Source organism: Mobula hypostoma, chromosome 8 (assembly GCF_963921235.1).
Source record: "Mobula hypostoma chromosome 8, sMobHyp1.1, whole genome shotgun sequence".
NCBI lineage: Eukaryota > Metazoa > Chordata > Chondrichthyes > Myliobatiformes > Myliobatidae > Mobula > Mobula hypostoma.
This window is the reverse complement of record NC_086104.1, coordinates 96129815-96157122: the sequence shown is the minus strand read 5'-3', so window position 1 is coordinate 96157122 and position 27308 is coordinate 96129815. Positions and strand designations below refer to the sequence as shown.

At 39.1% G+C, this 27308-nt stretch overlaps 1 protein-coding gene across 6 annotated transcripts in view; it reads left to right on the top strand.

Moving 5' to 3' along the window:
- The window catches only part of LOC134350757 (KH domain-containing RNA-binding protein QKI), a 559128-nt gene extending 533723 nt beyond the window's left edge, over window positions 1-25405 (top strand). Inside the window, exons 7-8 of one of the 6 annotated variants that reach the window (XM_063056413.1) lie at window positions 11428-11502; window positions 23093-25405. In XM_063056413.1, the coding sequence (XP_062912483.1) occupies window positions 11428-11502; window positions 23093-23244 (227 nt within the window). In that variant the 3' untranslated portion in view covers window positions 23245-25405. Of the gene's footprint in view, window positions 1-10528; window positions 14857-15351; window positions 17513-23092 lie in introns of those variants that run through there. The other 5 variants (XM_063056410.1, XM_063056409.1, XM_063056412.1 and 2 more) reach the window with 5 other exon arrangements.
- Window positions 25406-27308: the final 1903 nt, after the last annotated feature.

The window sequence follows — 27308 nt, the reverse complement described above, 5'->3', positions numbered from 1 at the left end:
ACCTGCATTAGGCACTTTATAATACCCTTGGGAAGTTGAATGCACTACGTGATAGATATCAATGAACATTCAGTTGAGAGGGCAGCATAAATATGTTGGGCTAGAAATTCTGCAGTGAAAAATGTACATTGAATTGGCTATCATTGAGGCTGAAGGGAGATAGGTGCTACTGTTATTTAATGAACACAGCCAGCTGAATTGAGAACCTTGGGCCCTATGAATATAATCAGCACAAAATTCTTCAAACCTGAGGTTCCACAAGAAGCTTAAAATTTCACCACTAACTCTCAGTTTTGAGAAGTGCTGCTTCAAACATTATTTTAGGATAGATCTGTTCTCATGACAGGTGACTATTGGAGACAGCCATCATGTGGCTCCAACAGGATATTGCATTTGTGTTCAGATCAAGTTCAAGTTCCTAGTTATTCAACCATATTCATTTGTACTACCAAATGAAACAATGCTCCTCCAGACCAAGGTGCACACAGTACATAAAGTGATATAAACACAGATAAATTACAAATAATAAAATATATTCCAGAAGATTGATATTTAGCAGAAGGTGCATTTACAACACAACCAGAAGATGTGGACCAGCAATCATGCCATCCCAGAATTAGAACCTATTGAAACATAGGATTCTGATGAGCTTATTGAGATAGATGCTGATCCCTTCATGGAAAGGAAAGGTACATTGCATCCGGAGTTTCTCTGGTTAGCGGACGATTTCCCTCCATGCCTCTCTGAGAGTGGTGGGGAACCGCGTACAAGGCAAGTTACAGCAGTGGTTTACCATTGCCTTCTGCCGGGTGAGTTTCCAAAGAGATCACCAGCTTGTAACCCAGCATGGATGGAAAGCGTGCAGGGGAGCCGGCTGGATTCGAAGTCAGGACCTTTTGTCCCGATGTCCGGCACTGATGCCACTACGTCACCAGCCAGGTCTGATCCCTTCATGAGGAATGTTCAAAATAAGAGATCACACATTTAGTATAAATACTTTGCAGAATCTCAAAATGATTATGACACTGAAGAGATCATTTCCATTTTCCAGTGTATTGATATAAAATAAAGTCCCTCACTCCTGGAATCACTGTAACTTATCTTCTTTCACCCTCTAGTCTTTGCAACTTTCCTAAAACATGGCAGTCAGTTGGACACTACTCCAATTTCTGTCAAATCAGTGTATTATAATAATTCTTCTTGAGTCTCTTGTTCTTCTTTTCAATTTTGTCCACTCTATTTACATGCCCTGCTACTTTAAGCATATTTTATATACTTATCATTCTGTTCTTGCAATGTGCCTTCTAGTGTATATTATTCTTCTCATTTGTCCCACCAAAATATACACTACATGCTTTTCAACAATTCTTATACTTGCTGTTCGTCAGTGTGTGGCCCATCCAGTGTATTGACCATGTCTTCCTCTGCCCAGGCTTCAGCAGCATCTCCTTACTTGGCGAAGTCTTTGAAGTACTCATTTTGCATCTCAGCCTGGTCTTTGCCTTCCATGAGTACATTGTCATGGAAGGTGAAGACCATGAGACCTTTAAAGTACTTGACGCCATTCACATATCCAGAAAACACTTTTGGATGTCTCATCAAAGTTGCTGGTGAACGCAGCAGGCCAGGCAGCATCTGTAGGAAGAGGTGCAGTCGACGTTTCAGGCCGAGACCCTTCGTCAGGACTGTCCTGACGAAGGGTCTCGGCCTGAAACGTCAACTGCACCTCTTCCTACAGATGCTGCCTGGCCTGCTGCGTTCACCAGCAACTTTGATGTGTGTTGCTTGAATTTCCAGCATCTGCAGAATTCCTGTTCTTTTGGATGTCTATTATGTTTGCATCAAGTGTTCTGACATATTTCCTTACAACATATGAAGTGGCAGTTTTGGCTTATCAAATCCATGCTGGCTCGCTGATCAATTCTCATTCTCCCCGTAATGTTTTCTATAACCTCTTCTTTCCATGTTCCCATCAACTCCCACCAGATCTCACCACTCATCTACTCACTAGCACTTTACACAGTGTTGTTATCACAATGACATAGTTAAAGGAAGGCAAGTATGACAACTTATCATTCTATGATGTGACTGGGAGAGTAGAAAAAGAGGTGGTGTAGCGATATTGAACAAGCAGTTTATTCCTGCAGTAATAAGGGAGATTATCTTAAAAGGCTCTGCAAAGTAGGCTCTGTGTATGTAACTTAGGAACAAAATGGGTGTGATCTCTTTACTTCAGATCTCCTAGCAGATACATATGTTTGTTTGTTATGACCATGATTGTTCTTGGCAATTTTTCTACATAAGTGGTTTGTTATTGCCACTTTCTGGGCAGTGTCTTTACATGTCTGGTGACCCCAGCCATTACCAATACTCGTCAGAGATTGTCTGCCTGGTGTCAGTGATTACATAGCCAAAACTTGTGATCTGCACCAGCTGCTCATACGATCATCCACCACCTGCTCCCATGGCTTCATGTGACCCTGACAGGGGGTAAGCAGGTGCTATACCTTGCCCAGGGGTGATCTGCAAGCTAAAAGAGGGAAGAAGGGCCTTAACCTCCTTTGGAAGGAACCCCACAACCCCAGCAGGCATGTAGACAAATCACAAAGAGCTGTAAGAATAATAAGGTTATAGCAGTAGAGATTTCAGCTTTCCTGACATTAACTGTTTTTTACACACAACTCTGTCTAGGTGACTTTGACCATAGGCATTCATTTTTCAAAAGTAAAAAATAGCTTATTGATTTAATCAGATGCTTTAATTCTGTTTGTGGAGACAAGGAACTTCAACACTCTTCTCTACCAATATCTTTTTTTATGATGTCAAGAGAAATCTATTGACTGTATCAAAGGATAAGGCACCCCAAATATGCTTATTATTTTTGGAGTGCTTATCCGTGAAAATTATTTCAGATCCTCTGGTATCTGAGCTAATAATAATCTTTGAAATCCTGTTTCATGTCCTTTCTAACAAAATAAATAGAACCGATTGCCGAATTACTAGTATATTAAAAATCAACAATTAATTTAGAGCAACATAGAAAGAACTCGTGTACCAAAGCAGGCTATGGTAAATCCAATTAAAGATTTTTTTTTTGTTTGTTTCAGTCTGAGTTTTCCATAGATGAGATCACTTTTTACCAAACGACTTTGGAGTATTACAGCATTCTTTGACTTATGAAAGGGATGTCTTCCTTGAAAATATTTCCTAAGTCAGATGCTGTGCAATATTTATTCTAGGTATTTTGGTATAATATATTCCAGTAAATGGAATGTGGCAGCCATTGTTGTGGAAAGTTGACTTAAAGTGAGGGCATTTACTCCAATGCCTATTTAAATCATTAGTATTGTTCTACTTTCTGAATCTTCTTTTTCATCTTGCACTACATAAAGGTTTTGTATCGTAACCCACATCACTGAAAAATCTATCCACTCTGGCTTACAAGAGTAGTATTTAGAACCACAAACTACAGTCTAATGTATAACATTCATGCATCCATGTTTATGTAAAATGTGCAACAATTCATCCATCTGAAGAAGCCACAGAAACAGAATATTAAGAAAATTGTACAGAAATGTGATGAATTTCCATTTCCATTAAGTTCTACTAGGAATTTTAGCTCAGATCATTCACATGTTCACCCTACCATGTGAGTGGACTGTGATTAATGTAGATAAGCACTATTTCCATTGCAGCAGCATTCTTCTGAGAGAAGGAAATAAAGTAATACTTTTAAATATATACTGTAATTATAGATGAATCTTTATTACCCGGGATAGAAGAACCAGAGACAGCATTAAAGGGCAGAGAAAAATTGCTTTGAAATTTTTAAAGCATCTATGTAATTAAACTTGACACTTGCATTTAGCTGAGAAGTTTTTCAGTGCATACACTAAGAAGAACCTGTCACAGAAAGTGCATAGGCTTCAGGTTTTTGCTTTAGAGATTACTCTATTGGGCACAAAACTAAAATTGTTGATCATTTCTAAGTCCAGAAATACGACTTTAAATGTGCAAGCTCAGACTCATAAATTGAATTCCAGGGAATATAATTCAATGAAAATATGAACAATTGGGAAATACTTTTGGCAAACTCTGGATTGGTAGCACTACGTTTACTATGTCTGTGTATATATACTATCATGAGGACAACATTGTATGGGCCTTGAAAGGCAGGAAGGGATACTGTCATGAACACTTCCAATGGAACTATCATTAATGTCTAGTAAGAGTGAAAGTAAAATTAGCCTGCATATTAAACAACATTTTATGCCCTTTTTGAACATAGTGTATATTGGGAAAGATCTTGTTGGTTAGTGCTCAGAACTGCAAGGTTTTATTCATTTAACCTATAGCAAGTCTGGGACCTGTATGCATGTGGTAGAGTGGAAGGGAAGTTTTATTTTTAACTATTAGTGTTCAATAGGTTTTATTACTTGTCGTTTTTTTTGTGGTGTTCTGGTAATTGCACGTTGAATTTTGGGGGAAAAATCCCTATTTATTTCAATTTCAAAAGTTTTTAAATGTCTGAGATATCTAAAAGCTATTAAAAATCCCTCACAACATTTATAGCAAAACTGAGCGTGCAGCTTTACTGGTGGTCAAAGCTTTCAGCGTAGTTTCTAGGATGGATGGAGCCCTGCCAACATCCATACCACATACCACAAGAATCTGGGCTGCTTCAGCTCGCAAGAAGGGTCCTCCACATCTGGCCCTGATGAGTACCAGCATGGGCTGATTGTAGGTGATGAACTGAGGCATTACACCAGATTAGTAAGATCTGGCCTATTATCATTTATTCTTTTGAATCTATGGTTTCTTGATACAGAAAAGATTCATGTATTTTCATATAGAACCATAGATATGTATAGTATAGACTGCACTTCTGCAACACAACTTGCAATTATTATTGCGTAAACCATTTTCTGTTGCAAAATGTACCAATAATTTTAGGTTTTGATCATCAAATTAAAGAAAGAAGCCCCTCCCACCCCCTGTAAGTTATAGTCGCCTTTTGGTATGAAATCAGCTGCTTCCTTTAACAGCTGAACTTGTAATTTAATAAATCAATTATTTTTAAACTTCTCAGTGTCTTGAAAGACCAGTCAAGTTATGCACAGCACTTTATCAACAGCAATAATATCAACAATAGTGGAAAAACAAGAGTGCAGATGCTGGACAGTCCTGATACAAGGTTTCAATTCAAAAAATTAACAGCTCTTCTTCCCCTCAACCCTTCTACCCCCCCCCCACACACACACACAAACACACACCTCAACCTGCTGAGTTCTTCGAGGTTGTTTCTTGCTCCCATGCAGTGGAATTTGCTCCTAGTAATACACTCAGATAAATGACAACTAAATACTGTATGTGAAGTTATATTGGGTGGATCTAACTGATAACTGGCTTTTGAGATCTGCCCTCATAGAGATCAGGACTAAATCCACCTTCATTATCCCAAACTCAGTGAAGAAGCTGCAACAGTCAAAAATATGGGCATATTTTGGGGTGGGGCAAAAAATACTGCTAATTGTTTTTCCCAGATTTAGAACATGGTTAAATCAGAGTATGTAGTTGGAGTGAAAGGGCTGTGGATTTAAGGGAGAGTTAAGCTTACTTGACAGAAGTGAAAGGTTCAAGAATCGTTGAGGGCAGAATAACAGCAGGCATCAAGGGGAAGTACTGGTGACAGAGCTCAGAGCAAGTTGAAAAAGTTATTTTCATATAAGCTTCCTGTATAAATCAAATGACACTATTTTCACACTGTATAGGTTGATGGTTAAATGGTATCTAGAATATTGCACCCAGTTTTTTTTATACCTGATGTGATTGAACAATGGGCTTAAGTGTGGACCAGTATCTCCTGTTTGCATGCTAGGGGGCAATACTGATAATGATAGAGAACTTGCCAGCAACCCTTTTTGATATGATTGTTGTCACATCATTTGTCACATTATTGAGCTGAACTTTGGCACAGGCAGCAAGGGATCCAATGGTTTACCATATGTCAAGTCCAACAAGCCAACTTTAATCATACAAATATATTTAATGGTGGAGGTCATTGATGCTTTAGAAAACTTGCTAAAACCCCATTTGCACCGTATATATTTTATATTTGTATCATGTATACTGTATGTCCTATATACTGTACATGGACATATTGGACATATACATGGAACAAATGTAAGTAATATTTGGCTTCTGAACCTCTGTTCACCTCTGTAAGTGAATGTGGAATGATTTAAGATATGAAGGTCACAATAAGATAAGAGTACTTTCCATTTACATTACATTTTATAGAGATAAAACCTACCATCCAGTTTATTACTGTGATTTTCAAAACTTGCCCTATCTCATACCCCAAGGTCCTTGATCAAGGGCTAATCAAATTAAAACCCCTTTTTAAAAGGGGAAAGGACTATTAAATACTTTAATTACGTTTGTAGAAAGCATCAAATCAGCATTTTAAATAATATTTCCCATCAGCAATTCCTGTATGCAGTGCAGTAAAAATTTATCCAAAAAGGTCATTCTGTTTCCAATTCAGTACTTTGAAACTGTTTTATTCCTAATTGGATTACAGCCAGGTAGTACGTAAAGAATCTATAGGTATATGCATGTTTATATTTACACCTTGAAGAATATACAGTGCCTTGAAAAAGTATTCAGCCCCCACAACTATTTTCATATTTTACTGTCTCATTTTCTAAAATTAAAATATATTGTAGGATTTTTGAGTTAATCTACGAAACACTGTGCATCATGTCAAATCAAATGAAAAATTCCAAAACCTGCCAACAATTTAGAAATTAAAAAACAAAATTATGAGGCTGATAAAGTATTCATTGCCTTTGTAATTACTACACTAACTTTCCTCAGATGCAATTACCTTACCTAATCACCCAGTTTGTTGATGTAGAAAATTGGAGAATCACCTGTTTTCAGTGAATTAATAAGACTAAATACGCCCTCTCTCTGTAAGGTCCAACAGTATGGTAGATTTTCAACAGACCAAACCAAAATGAAAACAAAAAGCATTCAAGAGAAGTCAGGGAAATGACAATAGAGAAACAAAAGTCTGGTGAAGGGTGCAAGACCATGTCAGAGGCTCTGAACGTACCTCGGAGCTGATTGCAGCCCATTGTGAAAAAGTGGAAAGATATGAAACCACAGCCACACTGCCTAGGTCAGGCCACCCCTCTGAGCTTTCCAGAGAAGAATGGCACTTGTAAGAGAGGCTACTGTGACGCCAACAGTAACTCTAAGTGAGCTGCTCATAAAGACTTTGCAATGTGTCACTGAGAATATACTATTAAGATATAGAAGAAGGTCTTGTGGTCAGGTGAGAAAACTTTTTGGTCTCAATACTAAGTGGTACATGTGCCGTAACTCTAATACTGTGCATCAGCCAGGTAACACCATCCCTACTGTAAAGTATGGTGGAGGTAGGGATGCTTTTCAGCAGTGTTGAATGGAAATCTGGTCTAATGGAAATCTGATGAAGGGCGAATGCTGCTAAATACAGGGAAATCCTGGGTAAAAATCTGCTAGCCTCTGCCAGAAAGCTTATACTGGAGAGGAAGTTCGTCTTTCAGTGGGACAACAACCCAAAGCATACTGCCAGAGGAACCATACAGCGGCTTCAAATGAACAAAATTGATGTCATTGAGTGGCCCAGTGGGAGTCCTGAACATCTCAATTGAACATCTCTGGCAAGTTTGCTGTCCACTACCACTCCCCAACTAACCTGGCACAGGTTGAGCAACACACATCAAAGTTGCTGGTGAACGCAGCAGGCCAAGCAGCATCTATAGGAAGAGGCGCAGTCAACGTTTCAGGCCGAGACCCTTCGTCAGGACTAACTGAAGGAAGAGTGAGTAAGGGATTTGAAAGCTGGAGGGGGAGGGGGAGATGCAAAATGATAGGAGAAGACAGGACGGGGAGGGATAGAGCCGAGAGCTGGACAGGTGATAGGCGAAAGGGGATACGAGAGGATCATGGGACAGGAGGTCCGGGAAGAAAGACAAGGGGGGGTGACCCAGAGGATGGGCAAGAGGTATATTCAGAGGGACAGAGGGAGAAAAAGGAGAGTGAGAGAAAGAATGTGTGCATAAAAATGAGTAACAGATGGGGTACGAGGGGGAGGTGGGGCCTAGCGGAAGTTAGAGAAGTCAATGTTCATGCCATCAGGTTGGAGGCTACCCAGACGGAATATAAGGTGTTGTTCCTCCAACCTGAGTGTGGCTTCATCTTTACAGTAGAGGAGGCCGTGGATAGACATGTCAGAATGGGAATGGGATGTGGAATTAAAATGTGTGGCCACTGGGAGATCCTGCTTTCTCTGGCGGACAGAGCGTAGATGTTCAGCAAAGCGGTCTCCCAGTCTGCGTCGGGTCTCACCAATATATAAAAGGCCACATCGGGAGCACCTTCATTTTTTAAAGAAAGAGGCTTCCCTTCCTCCACTATCAACTCTGCTCTTAAACGCATCTCCCCCATTTCACGTACATCTGCTCTCACTCCATCCTCCCACCACCCCACTAGGAATAGGGTTCCCCTGGTCCTCACCTACCACCCCACCAGCCTCCGGGTCCAACATATTATTCTCCGTAACTTCCGCCACCTCCAACGGGATCCCACCACTAAGCACATCTTTCCCTTCCCCCCTCTCTCTGCATTCCGCAGGGATCGCTCCCTACACAACTCCCTTGTCCATTCATCCCCCCCATCCCTCCCCACTGATCTCCCTCCTGACACTTATCCGTGTAAGCGGAACAAGTGCTACACATGCCCTTACACTTCCTCCCTTACCACCATTCAGGGCCCCAAACAGTCCTTCCAGGTGAGGCATCACTTCACCTGTGAGTCGACTGGGGTGATATACTGCGTCCGGTGCTCCCGATGTGGCCTTTTATATATTGGTGAGACCCGACGCAGACTGGGAGACCGCTTTGCTGAACATCTACGCTCTGTCCGCCAGAGAAAGCAGGATCTCCCAGTGGCCACACATTTTAATTCCACATCCCATTCCCATTCTGACATGTCTATCCACGGCCTTCTCTACTGTAAAGATGAAGCCACACTCAGGTTGGAGGAACAACACCTTATATTCCGTCTGGGTAGCCTCCAACCTGATGGCATGAACATTGACTTCTCTAACTTCCGCTAGGCCCCACCTCCCCCTCGTACCCCATCTGTTACTCATTTTTATGCACACATTCTTTCTCTCACTCTCCTTTTTCTCCCTCTGTCCCTCTGAATATACCTCTTGCCCATCCTCTGGGTCACCCCCCCCCCGTCTTTCTTCCTGGACCTCCTGTCCCATGATCCTCTCGTATCCCCTTTTGCCAATCACCTGTCCAGCTCTCGGCTCTATCCCTCCCCCTCCTGTCTTCTCCTATCATTTTGCATCTCCCCCTCCCCCTCCAGCTTTCAAATCCCTTACTCACTCTTCCTTCAGTTAGTCCTGACGAAGGGTCTCGGCCTGAAACGTCGACTGCGCCTCTTCCTATAGATGCTGCTTGGCCTGCTGTGTTCACCAGCAACTTTGATGTGTGTTGCTTGAATTTCCAGCATCTGCAGAATTCCTGTTGTTTACAGGTTGAGCAATTTAGCAAGGAGGAGTGTGCAAATCTTGCGCCATCAAGTTGTGCAAAGCTAATAGAAAAACACTGCTGGTGTAATAGCTGCAAGAGGTGGTTCAACTAAGTACTGAGCAAAGGGAAGAATATATTTTGAACTGCTGGCATTTCAGTCTTTTCATTTTTAGTTTTTCATGCTTTACATATTTCCCAGTTTTTGGACTCTATTGTGGAAAAAAAGAGCATGTGATTCACAAATAAAAATTCTCAGTTAAACTGATAAAATTTCCTGGTTGTAATTCTTACTTATGTAAAAAAAGATTGCGGGCTGATTGCTCTTACGAGGCACTATATATATTGCCATGCATCCATTAGTGCAATGTGCTGCATTAAAACACTGCAAATAGAACTGAAGCCCTGCAATGCCCGCCATGTAAAGATCCAAATGCAGTAAGCTTATTCACAAACTGGTGAATGTCCATGTGTTATCATGCTTATCTAAAATTAGAACATATAACATAGAAAATCTGCAGCACATCACAGGTCCTTCAGCCCACAATGTTGTGCCAAGCCAATGATAAATAGAATAAGAAAATGCTAAAAGTACTGTGCAGGTCACAAAGCAGTTTTGAGGGAATAACGTTTCATTTGAACCATGGGTTGGAACTGCAGCACAATTACAAAAGCTACATGCTCTTAAATAGTAAGTGTTGAAGTCTTGCATTATACCAGCCCAGAAATGTCTGAAGCTCCCTTTAATATATGAATTTTTGTGCAATTTCCAGAAATTGATTCTTAAGTGATATTATAAAATCACTTTACGGTGTTAGGACAACTGCAAAATTCATCTGCTACTCAAAGGGTCATTATGACAATGGCCTGTCATTTTTCTTAGTAAGCAATAGAATGAACCATTGACTAATTCTAATTCCGTTCTTTATCTTTAGGTATGGCATTCCCAACGAAAGGCTAAGAATTCAAGGACACATGTCACTGAACCCTCATCAGATCTGAACTTTAACAAATGCTTAGTTTCACAGCAGCCATGGACAAAATGTACCCAATCTGACTGTCATTGAAATGCTAGCATTGTGTGTATGTGTGTGTGTGTGTGTGTGAGAGGGGGGAGGGGAGCGCGTAAGAGTAAGTGTTGTATATGTCACTCACTCTCTCTCACATACACATGTACACAAGACATTTGGAAGCCAGTTGGGTCAATTAGTTATAATTCTGGCCTAGTGCTCTTCCTATCATTTTTGGCACGTCTATCCCAGAAGAACCACACACTGTGTATTTCTTTGCCTGCTTGGTATAGGGTATTTACTTTATACATCATTGCAATTTTTAGCTAGTGGTTTCTGAGTTAAGCATGCATTTTTTAGGTCAAGCAATTGCTGCAAATTTTTAAAAATTTGTAGAGATTTTATTTTTAAGAAAATAACTGGTGTCAATACTGATTCAGTGTTATGAATTAAAACTTTTTCTCTGCAAGGTGCACTCCACTGATTATATGACTAGTAAAATTTAATTGTGCTTGGATCTAACTGAGTAATCTCATTTCATATAGTGGGAATTTTAGTAAGTGGATAGCAGCAATGGGTTAAGACTATGTCTTTTGAAATGGAATGCAATATTAACATGCACAGTTGTACTCAATTAAGTAATTTCTGCTTGAAAGTTCGATTTATGAAGGTGCTGTGCCTTAACCTACTTTTTAACTGCTATCTTGCTGTAATTTCTAGTAAATCCATCTTTGATCTGCCATTGAAATGCTAATAATATGTTAACCAATCACTTCCTCGGAAATTCCTCTAACCATGTGTTGGAAATGTTGTAATTTAACTAGGTGCAGTGGCTACTAAAGTTCGAAGGCACGAAATGCGGGTCCATCCTTACCAAAGGATTGTGACCGCTGACCGAGGTTAGTTTAGTTCTGGAGTTCTTGTTTTTTGTTGAACTTGTTGACTGTAAGGGTGCTGCTTTGCAAAATCACATCAGTTGGGGTTGACCAATGGTCTAATTTCTGAGGACCAGTTATATCCATTTTTATTCAGCAAAATACCACTATGCCCAACAACTCTTCGGATTTTTGTTGCAAAGTTTTCCCAGAACTTCTGAGTTAAGTTCCTCACATCTAATGGGAATGCAGAAAGGAATTTAAGGCTGGAGAAAGAGAATATTAGTGTTCCTGTTCCTGCCTGATAAGATTGATGAACTTTTGAGAGATATGTTGTAACTGCCAATATGTTTAATATTGAGGGAGGGAGGGGAAATGCATTCGCATATTTTAAAAGTAGCCAAATCCAAAAAGACTTTTCAGACAATGCTTTTGAAAGGACCAAATCCTTTTCCTTGAAGAAACTCTTGAATTGTGCCTTTATAATCTTCAGAGGAATATAATACATGAATATGAATTTATACACTGTTGTACCTGATTCTTATCAATGCTTGTTGTGGCATGCATGCACGTTTTATACCAGCACTGGACCCTTCATGCCAATACAGTTGGGTCAACATTTTATCTGTGTAGTTATTTTGAGATTATGTCCCCATAATGTATTCAGAGGTCTTAACAGGAATCAATGTTCATTTTCCCAGCCTAACTCTTGCCGTAATTATTGCCCTTAGACCTGTAAATGAAAAAAATCTAAATTATTAAAATATTTTAGGCTCACATACACCATGAATCCACGAATTTTCAAAGACATTGCGTTCAACCAGTAGCTATGTAAACTTGCAAGAATTAAAAGTCTAATGAACATTTATTAAAAGTTAGATTCAAAACAAGTAAAATATCACTTTTTACTCATCTACTTTTTTTCTGACAATAACAAACAAAATTGCTCCCTGTAAGCAAGTGTCCAATGTACATTTTGTTTCTCTGATCCAAATAGTTTTCATTACTTGGCAATTAGTTTTATGTAGGGAAGTGTACTACCTTTTAAGCGCACTTTAAGTTTTTGAGTGAGATTGTGTCTAATTGTGGAGTTGAGGGTGGGGAATATAAAAACTGTGAAGAGAGGGGAAAGGAAGAACCGTGGTATAGAAAATTCTACAAATTTTAGGTCTACAGTATTGCAGTATTTTAGGTCTACAAATCCCAGCTGGTGTGCATATTCATGGCTAGGAGACAGGGAGAGGTGGTACTGACGTTTTGACTGCATGGAGAATAATTAGCATCTTTTATACAAGACCCAGGGTAGTAATTGTTGAAATCAAAAGCTGAGTAAGGATACAACTCCTGGTGTCAGAAAAAAAGGTATCTAGATAGATTGCTTGGATAATACTGTAGCATTCACCACTTTATGTAATGGAGGGTTTTTCTTGCACTTAATCTGGAGATTATTTTCCAAGACACCAAGAGCTCAGGTAAATTCTGTAAATGATCAAAACTCTAGAGGGTTCCTAGGCAAGTCTGTTGTCATCCATACCATTAAGTTCTCATTCAGGTCTGTATGGTGTATTGAGAGCCTAAATTATCACATTGTTTTCTATAATTAAATTTGGACTTTAATTTATTCATGATTTTTTTAAAACCAGTGTCTCCCAACTGGGTCTAAGGGATTTCTGTACTCAAAATAATATATGGGTTGCTAAAATAGATGGTTCCCTTCCTTTGCATAGGATTACGTGCCTCTTAATTATTTGTTCTGCAACAGAAAAAATACTTCACAGTTGATTTAGATGTTATTACTTTTAACCTAATATTTAGATTTGGTGATGGGTTTATCACTGCATCATTCTTTACTGCAAAGAAAATGACTCTGCAGTTTAACTTTACAGAAATGTATTTGGTACAGATAATAAGATAGACTGACTGAAGTAATTGGAATGAACTCCACATTGTGTTGCACGGTTATTGAACCTGTGTGTACTGTTGAAAGCCTGGGACTGAGCAGAGGATTTGAGCAGGTGTATTGGTTGATTAGAGATTACAACCATTTTGTTGGTCCTTATAGGCTGTGTGCTTTAGAAGACAAGTAAACATATGTTTCATTTTTCCTGACCATATTGTGGCCTTGTACAAATATTTGGCAACACATATTAAATCACTAATGCAATGGATTTTATCCTGAATTTTTTGAAGAAAAACTTCTAATCGTGAGTCTTTGAATGTAAAATATTTATACAGGCATCACAGTCCTTTCTTCATTTTAACAGGTACACTGAAAGAACTGTTATTACAGTATTATGTTTTGTTACACCATGATCTCAGCTGCTAATGTATTTGGATATTGTGCAGAATCTATGTCCGATTCCATGCAGTTCCAACTCCTGGCCTTCCATTGGCTCTCGGTGGGTGACGCACTCCTTTTTTTTTAAACCCACTAACACGGGCAAATGAGCTGTTCTTCAATCCTGTGATCTATTCATTTTTATCCTGTAGAAGATGAGGTCTAAAACTTGAGTCATCATGACTGTAACATGGAGAATAAGTACAGCCTTGTATATGGGCCATCAAAAGGGATGCTGTTATTAAGCATTACACCAGACTTATCTTGCTAAAATGGCACAAATTTGACTTTGCACTGAATAATTTATTTCATTTCCTCTGTTTAAGTCTTGCAACCAACAGTACAATATTTTGGAACCTCAGAACTTTGATACATTTTAAGCTGTTGAACAAAAGTCTTATTTTACATTGAAGTGGACCAAGTTGGGTGGAGGGAAATGGGTGAACAAGAGAGAGTAAAATAGAAACAGAATGATTCCAGAACACTCTGACTTATCATTTTCCACTTGAGAACTTTTGTTTTACTGTAATCATCTCCATTTTAATTTTTTTGCAAAGAAAATAGTATTACAGGTGGCTTCTTTAAAAAACTATAAAAATATAAAGCAGGAATGTATATGAAATTGTCAGATTTTATTGTATTTGCAGAGTATTAGCATTGAAATTCATAAATGAGGGCTGTTTGTAGTTTAAAATGTGCATTATAGTGTTGAGTAGAAATTCATCTATTTTTGGATATATTTTAGGGCTTTATAAATGTAGACTTTTAAACGGCAGGACTTCTTTTGTGTTTACATGCAAATGCATTTTATACAAGACTGTCCTATAAGTGTACAATAGTACTCTCAACTGGAATACGTTGGATAAAAGTAAATTAATTGGCCTCTTCCAAGTTCCCGTGATGTAGCCAACACTGCTATTCGTATAATTTAGAATTGCTTGTATTTTGAGGCCGAAGATTTCATATTGTTGTAAATAGAAAAAATGAAAGGCAATAAAATTTTATTGAACTACATGGTTTTGCCCCTTAGTTTGTTAAATTTGTTGTGTGCAATTTCTAAATACGTCTTCTTTATCAATAACCAGTTAATCGCATTCTTGAATAATATTTGCTTTCTTTTGTGCTCGCACTTAGAAGGACACTAATGCTTAATAGCAGTCAGGTACAGATAACTTTGTACTGACTGAGAGATACCCAATGTTTCTGTGCAGATCCAGACATCTTTCCTTGACTCTCTTGTATGGTCACTATTTTCCTGAACTCTTCCATTGACTGCTACTAACCATTAGTCATTAGTTACTTATCAAGTTAACAAATTGTGGGAATGGTCTCCTTCTCATGCTTTTATTCATGATCCAGTGCCACCATGATTGAATGCATTCTATCGAAAGTTGCCAATCAGTGTATCAGAGTTACAGTGCTTAGTTTATTAGTTGTGGTTAGCTTTTCATGTTGTCATCCAGTTTTCACCAGCCAACACTAATCTCTTCTCTATCTTTTTTTCTTTTCTCTTTTTTTTGTTTCTAACCACCCAGCTGCCACTGGTAACTAACCTATGACCTTCTGACCTCTGAGCTCTTCACCCAATGATGACCTGACCATGCCTGCCTGCTGATCAATTAACTGGTGATCGCCTTTGCTTGCCTGTCTTCAGTGCAGCGAGCTGAGGCACTGTCCGTTCGTCTTACTGCCTAACAATGAAAACAAACAAACAAACACACAGACAGACATACATACATACATACATACATATATACACACACACACACACACACACACTCAGCCTCTCAGTTATTCTGGTTGGGTGAATCGTGAGGTCCTAGAACCTGCACTGAATAATACTAAAGCAATAAAGTCCAATTCATCCCTAACTGTTCATCAATGATCATCATTTTGTGACCCTCCCTAATGAACGGTAAGAAGGCCTAGGAGACAGAAGATGGATATCTATGAATAGCTATTAACAAAGGCAGTAACTGTGGGAGTTTGAGGAACATTTTTTCTCATGCCGAAGTCACAAGTTTCCTGAATGTAATTTGTTGTGATGATGCATCATGCATGAACCTTTGGTTAATGATGTCATTGGTGAGGATATTTTATGAATGAGCTTCAATGTTCCAAATTTGGCCAATTTCTTGTTCTATTCATTTGTGTTCTTCAAGGACACAGATGCCAATTTGAAACTTTTCATGACCTTGACCTGCCAGTTCAGCATTTTCCTAAACCATAGAAAGAGCATTGAACAAGAACCAAAGGGTGTTGTAAAGAAGACTGAATTAGTAATGGTTTATGAGAAGAATACCTATCGGACACTTAGGAGCCTTTTGGCAAAAGGTCCATGCATTATGTGTCACAATACTGGGCGAATTGTTGAATCTTAATTTTCTTCCTTGTATGGATTTGTTTTCTCAAGGATGTAAAGCCATGCTTGCCTCTTTACTATATTACTGTATTGAAATTGTAGATATGCATAATGCATTGAACAGACTACAAAAAGAACAAAAAGTAGACACTTTTACTATACAAGGGTGCTGGTAAGAAGAAATATATTTTTGACAGTGTAGTCTTTTATACTTTCAAGTATTAAATAGAAGCTGAACAAAGAAACCCTTTATTTCACTAAATGATTTCCTGGTAGTTGTGAACAAAGCAAAACAGGAGACCAAACAGCCTTTTTCCTCCTTTTTTTGTTAAATTGTAAAGATTGGAAAATGTCTACAGAAAGAAGTGCCTTATTTTATTCATGGTCATTTTGTCTGGCGTCTCATAATTAATCATCTTGCTGAATGCAAAGTCTCAAATGCATGCAAACTTAGCTGCCCAGTACTTATATGAAAGGATCCACTTGTGAATAAAAATGAGCTGGCAGTTGTGTGTCTGATAAGTGCCACATCACTGAATCCACAGCTCACAATAACTGTGACTGTGACAGTTACTTGTACACTCCCCGAGCTTTATAGTGTTTTGTCCAAAGCCCTCATTCCCTGAGATTTTCATGTCTTAAAGAGGCAATTTGCCTTTTATTGGCATCCATCAGATAACTCAAGAAAGAAAGGAGATAAAGAATAAACAGTCAAATTTGCTGCAGAGGTGCACAGTTGTAGCCAAAGTTTATGTTTAGTCATTTCCTGATCACTGCTCCAGTCACTGCTGCAACTCCTGAGATTTCAAAAGCTCATGAGAAGTTGCAGTGACTCAATGGTGTACATTTGGTCAGAAGCTCGTTCTCTGTGACTTAAGTCATCAATATTGGTGACTGTTTGTTGACAACCTTCATACCACACATTGCAAATCAATAGGGACAACTTGGCTAAAGTAATATTAAACAAAAAAAACAGTAACACAGCTCTCAATAAAGTTAGGTGACATCGTCAAGTGCATACTTCTCCAAAGATAATCAATCCCCTAATCCAGCAGAATATGATTACTTGTTGACGTAACGTAAAGATTATTCTATTAGCATTGACCTTACTGTGACCCAAACTGACCAGTAGACTCATAAGCAGAGGAATTCTCTGCCACAGTATATGTCCTATAATTAAATTGATGGCTCATTTATGTCCACTGAGAGATCCTCTTTAACTAAAGGAACATCCTGCCTTTTTATCAGTTGAAGAGAGAAACATGTAAGGGTTGCTATAAACATTTGCATGGTCAAATCACTCATTCTTGACTTCATATTTTTGGGAGGGGTGGGTTAGAATGGGGAGAAGGGGGGAACATAATGATTTACTATGCAACAAGAATTAAACTGTCCAGCCAGCTTTAAATGTTGTGCCACCTCTCGTCTTCCTGATACCTTGCTTCTTCAAACTTACCCAGTTTTCATTCTTGTACCATTTTTAACATTTTTGTTTGAGCTGAACTTGCGACACTCAAGTGACAGTCGTGATAGTCACATGGAAGTTGAGGAATCAAAAATTAGAGTGAAATTTTATTTTCCCTGTGAACTCTGGATAAGTGGGCTTGTGATGCCAATGGGCAAGGAAAGGTTAAATGTCAAAAACATAACTAATGCATTTCTGCAAATCATTGAATGTAGTTTCCAAAGAAGTCTGACAATTTCAAATATCTGTGTGTACCCTTAACTTCAGTATTACCATAATTTGGGGATTTTATCTTCATATATATTCAAAAGTAGTTTAAAAAGAACCAGTGTGCTTCCCTTTCCTGGCAGTGTTATGTAATTCTACGGAGTGATGGGAGTGTCGCTTGTAGCATATAGTTAACAGGTATGAGCCAGTTATCTGCAGAGCAAGAAATAGATTCATGTTGTGTCTGTACCATAACTAACAATTGCCTAAAGACTTGTAAGATAATGTATTTACAGCCATTGTTACAATTTATAATGTATTTTTCTAAACATTGTTTTTGTATGTTATATATAGCATTCAAGAATTTTTTTTCCTGATAAATTGAAAACAAATTATAAAAATCCCACCATTTTGATAACTGATAAATACCAATGGTTTTTGTAGTAGTTTATTATTGAAAGTATTCCCCTTCTCTGGCTTTATGTTAGCAACTTGATGGCTTAATTAGACAATTAGATTCTTTCTTTTTCAAAAAAAAAGAATGCTTGCCTTTGATTTTACTGATTCTTTGCGATTTCTATTAACCCTGCATTATTTTAATAAATGTTATAATATCAAACTACTAACTCTGGACTAAGTTTGTTTAACTGCTTTTGCGTCATTTTCTAAAACAAGAATAAGAACAATGATTAAAAATATTACATAGTTTTTCAGACTAACCCCAAGGTGAATGACTATATAGTAGTAACATGGTATAATTTCCTTAATCCTTGACCTGTTGTTCAGCACCCTCTGTGTAATGACATTGAAATCACTGAATTTTGGGAAGGAAGTCCCCCATCATTTCAATGGGGACAAATATCTTTTTCAGTCTTCTTGTATGCTTTCCTACTTCATTATTTTCACAGCAATTTCTTTTCTAACAATTCTTGGTACCCAAACCCTTCAAGTAAAAGTGAAAGGGCTACAAGAGTAGCAGTTTCTTAACAATAATCACTGCATGTAAAAGTGGTTTAGGCTACACAGTTTTACAATTACCTCACACATGATTCTTTAAGTCCCTGCAATGTCATCTCCAGTGATAATTATGACATCATTTCCATTGATGATGTGACTTAATTTTTATTGAGTTTTGGATCTCTTCCTCCCTTAAACATTTTGCTTTATGAGTTCATTGTTAGGAAAAAAATGTCATGAGGTGGAATGGGTTGAGAAATTTGATTGTAGTGTTTCAGAACTTTCATAGCCTGAGGTAATTAAGCATTAAAGGAATATACAGTACAGTAAGAGTAAAGGAGGAAGAGTGGCTAGTTATGAGCAGTTAATTTGATTCTTCTCATTTAATTAAAAAATATTGGAATTGGTGTATTATTTTCATATGTACTGAGGTACAGTGAAAAGTTTGATTTGCATACTGATCAAATTATTTCACAGTACATTGAGATAGTACAAGGTAAAATAATAACAGAATGCAGAATAATGTGCAACAGCTGCAGAGAAAGTCTAAGGCAGGTAAGATGCAAGAATATAATGAAGTAGATTGCGGAGGTTAAGAATCTTGTTTTATTAAACTCCAGAATCATTGAATAGTCTGATAATAGGGTACAAGCTGTTCTTGAGCCTGGTGGTTTGTGCTTTCAGGCTTTTATATCTTCTGCCCAATGAGTGGGGGTTGAGATGGGGGAGAAGAATGAATGTCCGAAATAGGTGGGGTCTTTGACTTTCCTGGCTGCTTTACCAAGGCAGTGAGAATTAGATATATAGGGTCCATAGAGGGGAGGCTGATTTCCGTAATGTGCTGAGCTATTTTCACAACTTTCTGCAGTTTTTTGCAGTCAATAATGATAAACTAGTGTAAAGAATCATTACCTGGTGTGTAGTAAAAAATGTTACTGCAAAATCTAATAGTAATCAGTCCTATGTTTCCATGTGTGGTCAATGTACCTGTTCAGTCTTTTTCCCCTGCTCTTTCCACTTAATCCTGCAAATTATTTTTTGTCCTGTTGATCTAATTCCCTTTCTCTCGTTGGCTCTATACCTGCCACCATTCTGGACATCCTATACTCTACATTTAAAATCAAAAAGATTTTCCTTACTAACAGCAGTAGCTTTTTCCCTGAGCCTTGAATGATCCTGCAGCATAAACATATTGTCTGTATTTCCCCTGCCTGAACCAGACTTCATCTTATTGACTTCCATAAAATCTCTGAAACTCAAGGAGGAAAACCAAATTCTTCAGTCCAACCATGCAAATGAAATCCCTCATTCCTGGAACCATTGTAATGAATCTTGTTCATACTTCCTGTGAACTTTCATCTCCTCGTAAACACTAGCAATCAATTAAATATAATACTCCAGTGGTCAGCCCAGCTAGTGTTTTATTACGGTTCCACATAACCCTACTTTTGTGACCTCTTGTGAACTCAAAATCCTTAAGCTTTACTAACTATAAGAGGGGGGAAGCAACATGATAGCAGTTAGAATAACGCTATTAGAAGCAGAATCAGGTTTAATACAACTGACATACTGTAAATCGTGAAATTGGTTTTGCGCCACTGGTACAGTGCAATACATAAATGCTATAAATTACAATAAGAAATATATACAGAATATATAAAATTAAGTCAGTCAAAAAGAGAGCAATACAGTGAGGTAGTGTTTGTGGGTTGGTTCATGGTCCTTTCAAAAATCTGATGGCAGAGGGGAAGAAGCTGTTCCTTAAATGTTGAGTGTGTGTCTTCAGGTTCCTCTGTCACCTCTCTGATGGTAGCAATGAGAAGAGGGCATGTCCTGGGTGATGGGGGTCCTCAAAGATGGATGCTGTCTTTTTGAGGCATCACTTTTTGAAGATATCCTCGATGCTGATGAAACTAATGCTGGGGTGCCGGCTAAGTTTACAATCCTCTGCAGCTTTTAACAATCTTGGGCAGTGGCCCCTCTATACTGGACAGTGTTGCAACTTGTTTGAATGCTCTCCACAGCATATCTAGAGAAATGTACTAGAATTTTTGTAGCATACCAAATCTCCTCAAACTCCTAATGTTATATAGCTGCTGACATACCTTATTTGTAATTGTATCAGTATGTTACGCCCAGGAGAGATCTTCAAAGACGTTGACACCCAGAAACTTGAAATTGCATACCTTTTCCACTGCTGACCCCCCGATGAGGACTGGTGCATGTTCCCTTGACTAGTACAGTACCAGAGACCCAGGTTCAATTCCCCTCCTGCTGCCGTTTATAAGGAATCTGTGCATCCTCCCCATGACCGCATTCGTTTCCTCTGATTCCTCTGGTTTCTTCCCATAATCCAAAGATGGATTTATTCATAGGTGAATTATTCACATGGTTATAATTGAAGGACACAGCCTCATTGAGCCAGAATGGCTTGTTACAGTACTGTATTTCTAAATAAATAAAGTAAAACTGTTATTTCAACCACATTGTGTCACTTTCAAGTGTTTTAAGTACAAAAATGCCATGACCCTGTGCTTATGGAGCTGTGTCATATAGTCTACTTTGCTTCTCCTTATTCTCCCTATCAAAATGTATCCCCGTGTGCTTATCTCTATTAAATTAAAATAAACTAGATTTTTAGTGTTGTCAATTCTGTGCCATTAACACAGAAGTAAATCAAAACATGTTAGTTGTTTAGTACTTCAATCTAACACAGTAACTGTAAAGCTCTTGAAGTCGAGTTCAAAGGTGCGAAACGGACACACAGCCATGTATTTGATTCTGAGAGTATGAATGTCAAGAGCATGGGCCATAAATCCTCCAGTACTCTGCTGCATTGTGCAGTTGTGCCGTTAGAACATGGAGCCCCCATGCTCAGAATTGGACCATGGACCAACCTGCCCCATATGCTGCTAGACTACGGTGCCACTTCCTGGTGTCAGTGAAAAGAGAAGGGGGGAGGGAATAGAACCCCAAGAAAATGGAATTTGTGGAAATGTAATGCCATTTATCTCTTGCTCTGCATTCCTACCTCCATTTATAAGCTTGCATCTATAAGTGCCATCTACAGTTTTGCAGTTGATACCACCATAGTGAGCTGCATCTCAAATAGTGCTGAGTTAGTATACAGAAGGGAGAAAGAGAACCTACTGACATGATACGATAGCCTTTCCCTCAATGTTAATAAAGCAAAAGACCTGGTGCATTATGGAAGCCAGCCTCCCCTTCATGGAATCTGTTTACTCTTTTTGCTGCCTCAGTAATGCATCCAGCGTAACGAATTACCATTCTGCACATTCTTTCTTCTCCCCTCTCCCATTGGGCAGAAGGTATAAAAGCCTGAAAGCATATACTACCATGATCAAGGACAGCTTCCAACAGCAATATTGTTGTAAGACTATTGAATGTTTTTCTACTATGATAAGAAGGACTCAACCTCACAATCTACCTCATTTAACCTTGCACTGTCCTTTCTCTGTAACACTTCATTCTACACTCTGTCATTTTTACTTGTATTACCTCAATACACCATTGTAATGAATTGATCTGTATGGATGGTATGCAAGACAAGTTACTCACTGTACCTTGATACATGTGAGAATAATATACCAACTTGATATCTTTTTTCATTTACCCATTCTTAACTTATCTCCCCTCTCTCATTCTTCATTTCCCTCTCCCTATTGCCTATTTCCTTTCTCAACATATTTTCCACCCCTCTCCCAAAATCCGTCCCCACTTCTGTCCTGTTTTCTCTTTCTCTCTCTTGCCCACTCTGCAGTTCTTCCCCATCTCATTTCCTTGCCTATTCTCTGTCTCTTCCTCTCTCTCCCTCTATCTCCTGCTTTGAAGTACACTGTTCCTTTCCTTAATCCTATCCAGAGAAAAATATGATTTCTATGGAAGGTTAGCAGCAAGTATAACCAAACTACTTGACAGAAATCTTATACATTCATCAATAAAGCACATCATAGGAAAAGGACAAGAATCTTGAATCGGACCATGTAGAAATTTGTGTGTACAAATGGGATTGGAAGGACTTGATAGATCAGGGCAACCCCATAGAGAGATTTGAATTTGATAAGACTTAAATCATGTCATTAGAGGTTATGAAGGTAAATAATTTTTATTGCAGCATTTAAATTTATTTGTTTTTCCATGCAATTAAAATTGCAATTACATGTTACTTAATTTTAATTGTACAATTAAATTTTATTTATTGCTTGGTGGCCCAATTTTTTCCCCTAAAATTGGTGCTGTATTTATTATTCCTTCATTCTTTCAGATCAGCTTGGACTTTACACTAACGTGGAATGGCCCTCAGCTGTTGTCATCGCCCACTTTAGTCCTCACTTTGTGGCTCAGACTGAGGGTAGCCAACTAGGAAAAGTGACGCCAGAGTTTCTCAGTAACTCTTCTAGCAAGATTGAGAATTGACATCTGAAAAGTAGCTGTGCACGTGCAGTTGAATTATTCCTGTGGTATAACATTGTTGTGTTTCATTTGAATCTTGCCACTCTGAAAGTTTGATCCATTGGGATTTCACTTTGCAGCAATGATGTGTTTTCTGCAATAGATGCTCATCTAATTATGCCATTCCTCATCCAATATTATTTTAGAGTCATATTATTCCTAAGCTACTTTGATTACAGTTACAGTTACCATTTGCTGGGTCACTCACATTACATGTGCTACCTTTCGTTGTCTAACACAGAGCTCTCTGGAGACATAATGTGTATTTGACAACTGCTGTTCATCTCCAACTTCTATTGAGCCCTCCACCATTTCAGCTCTTGGGAAGTCCTTGCAGTGGTTCTGTCACTGCTGGTATCCCTAGCTGCAGCTTTTGAGTGTGAGGCAACAAAAGAAAGGCTGAAGATACTAAGGGGGATGGTGGGGTTGGCTGCTGTAGGTCAACCTAAAGTCTTATCCCACAGTCTTATCTCCATCACTTTGAGAAACAACGTCTTCATGGTCAAGTCAGTCCTATATGACTATCTTTGGCCAGCATTCCAGCCATGCAGCCAAGCAGAGATCCATGTCATTCTTAGTACATGTAATACATAAAATTAATCTTTAATCTCACCCTGAACTTCCCTTCTAAATATTTACATGTGCACTTGAAAGGCCAAAGCATATAGGTCTATCAGCCAGGTGCTAGGAATTTGGATGAGTAGAGATAGGTACTTGGTGTTGGTACAAACACAGTGGGCTGCAGAGCCTGGTTCAGTGCTGTGTGATCTCCTCGACTTTTTCTCAACAGTGAGCCTGCTTTTGGTTGCTGTGTGAATTGTGTACACTGGAGCTCTGGGTTCTGAAGGCCCAGTTCCTGAAGTGACAGACTGCATTCAAACAGGGCTCGGGCTCCCATCTAGAACACCGAACACATTACTCAGTCTTCAAGATATTTCTCTCATGGTCAATAGCAGGTATCCAGGAAGATTCATGTTTAGGAAATCCACATATAATGTTGGTACCAGACCGCTCTAAGGAGTACTATCCCTTCCTGTGGCTACAGACAGCTAACCATGCACCAGCCACTCGAGACACAGTCAGAATCAGGTTTATTATCACTGACATCCTCTGGGTCCCCCCCCCACCTTGTCTTTCTTCCCAGACCTCCTGTCCCATGATCCTCTCGTATCCCTTTTGCCTATCACCTGTCCAGCTCTTGGCTCCATCCCTCCCCCTCCTGTCTTCTCCTATCATTTTGGATCTCCCCCTCCCCCTCCAACTTTCAAATCCCTTACTCACTCTTCCTTCAGTTAGTCCTGACGAAGGGTCTCGGCCTGAAACATCGACTGCACCTCTTCCTAGAGATGCTGCCTGGCCTGCTGCGTTCACCAGCAACTTTGATGTGTATCACTGACATTGTTGCTTTGCAGCAACGGTATAGTGCAAGATCTGATTACGCTATAAATTGTAATCAGAAATATATACTTTAAAAAATTAAATAAGAGTAGTGCAAAAAGGGAGCAGAGTAATTGTGACGGTTCATTGTCCATTCAGAAATCTGATGGTGGTGGGGAGGGAAGAAGCTGTTCCTGAAACTTTGAGTGTGTGTCTTCAGGTTCTCGTACCTCCTCCCCCGAAATAGTAATGATAAAGGAGCATAATAAAGGTGATGTGAGTCCTTAATGATGGATGTCACTTTCTTGAAGCATTGCTTTTTGAAGATGTTCTTGATTGTGGGGAGGCTAGTACCCACAGTGGAGCTAGCTGAGTTTACAGCCCTCTGCAACTTTTTCCAATTCTGTGCGTTGGCCCCTCCAGATTAGACTCTGAGGCAACCAGTTATGATGCTTCCACAGTACCTCTGTAGAAATTGCACTAATATGTTTGGCCCAGGGTAGATCCACTGAAAGCAACGTCACTATTAGGTCCATGCTGGAAAATGAAGTTAAGCAGAATTTGGAAGAGTGAGAGATAAATACATTGAAACATACAGATCCTTGTATGCATTGGTAGGGTAGATGTGGAGCAAATGTTTCCCTGGCAGGGATATCCAGAATTAAGGGTCGCAGAATCAAAATAAGGGGTCAGGATTGAGAGGGGAGGAATTGTTCAGAGGGTAGCAAATCCTTGGAATTTTCTATCCTGATGGGTTATGGAGCCTCAGTCACTGAATAAGTTAAAAAAAAAAGAGCTTTAATGAGATTAGCTTTATTTGTCACTGGCCCGTCACTGAAATGGTCCACAACCTAAAGACTCACTTTTAAGGACTCTTCATCTCATGTTCTTGATATTTATGGCTTATTTATTCACTATTATTATTTATTTATTTTCTATTTACACATTTTGTTGTGGTTTGCACACTGGTTGAATGCTCAAATTTGTGCGGTCTTTCATTGATTCTATTCTGGTAATTATTCTATTATGGATTTATTGAGAATGCCCGCGGAAAATGAATCTCAGGGTTGTATATGGTGACATATATGTACTTTGTATGTTGCAACATACAGTGAAGCATGTTGTCTGTATCAAATCAGATAAGGGAGGATTGTGCTAGGGGTAGCCCACACCTGGCGCCAACTTATTAACCCTAACCTATACATCATTGGAATGTGGGAGGAAACCAGAGCACTTGGAGGAAATCCACAAGTCATGGGGAGAATGTATAAATCCCTTACAGACAGTGACAGGAATCTTACAGCTGGTGTTGTACAGTGCTGTGCTAACCTCTAGGGTACCATGCTGCCCTGACACAGTCAAGGCAAAGACTGATAGATCTGACTTTGTGAAGGGATTCAGAGTGTAGGGAGATTGTGATCAGGAAAATAGGGCTGAGGCTAATGATCAACTATGATTTTAATGAATAATTGGACAGATATGAGAAGTTGAAATGGCTGATTCTTCTCTTGTTCTTGTTCTTCACCTCTGTGCAGTGTACTGAAGAGAGCTTGTCAGAGAAGAAAGGCGATAAATTTGAGAAGGAAACTCACATGAAGCATTGTGTCACTGCACAGGGATAATTGGAAGGGATCCCTTATCAATTTTTCAGAACAACAATGTCACATCCAGCTGTGTGGAGTCAATTGACCACACACACAACTGCAGCCATTCTCTCTCAGTTGGCATCAGCCCATGATGGCGCCAGTTCCCTTCAACCATTTAATCAGACTATAGTTGTTGAAATGGCCAAGAACATTACACACAATGCACGTGACCTGGAGGGAGCTTGCAGTCCTTGTCTTGACTTGTTTTGCCACTGATGCAAATACACTCAGTTGCCACTTTATTAGGTACACCTATACACCTGCTCGTTAATGCAAGTATCTAATCAGCCAATCACATGGCAGCAACTTAATGCATAAAAATATGCAGACATAGTCATTGTCAGTAGTTGTTCAGACCAAACATCAGAATGGGTAAGAAATGTGATCTGACTGGCTTTGACCATGGAATGATAGTTGGTGCCAGACAGGGTGGCAACAGTACCTCAGAAACTGCTGATTTCATGCACATCTCTAGAGTTTACAGAGAATGGTGCAATAAAAGAATACAGCAAGCAGCAGATTGGCAGGCAAAAATGCCTTGTTCGTGAGAGAGGTCAGGGCTGAATAGCCAGACTGGTTCAAGCCAACAGGAGGGTGACAGTAACCCAAATAACCATGTATTACAACAGTGGCGTGCAGAAGAGCATCTCTGAACACACAACATGTTGAAACTTGAAGTGGATGGGCTACAGCAGCAGAAGATTCACGAAGAAAGACTCAGTGGCCACTTTATTAGGTACAGGAGGTACCTAGTGAAGTGGCCACTGAGTATATAACTTCTCAAATGTAGTAGCATGTGGATCAGGTGCACTGTCGGAAAGGTTCAATTCTGCAAGTGTTTTATCTGCAAAGGAATCTTTAAGAGATTTATCAAAAGAGCAAGTCATCATTGATCTTATAGAGTTGATGTTTTGGCCCGAAACATCGACTGTACTCTTTTCTACAGATAAACAAGAGAAAATTTGCTGATGCAAGAAATCCAAGCAACACTCACAAGATGCTGGA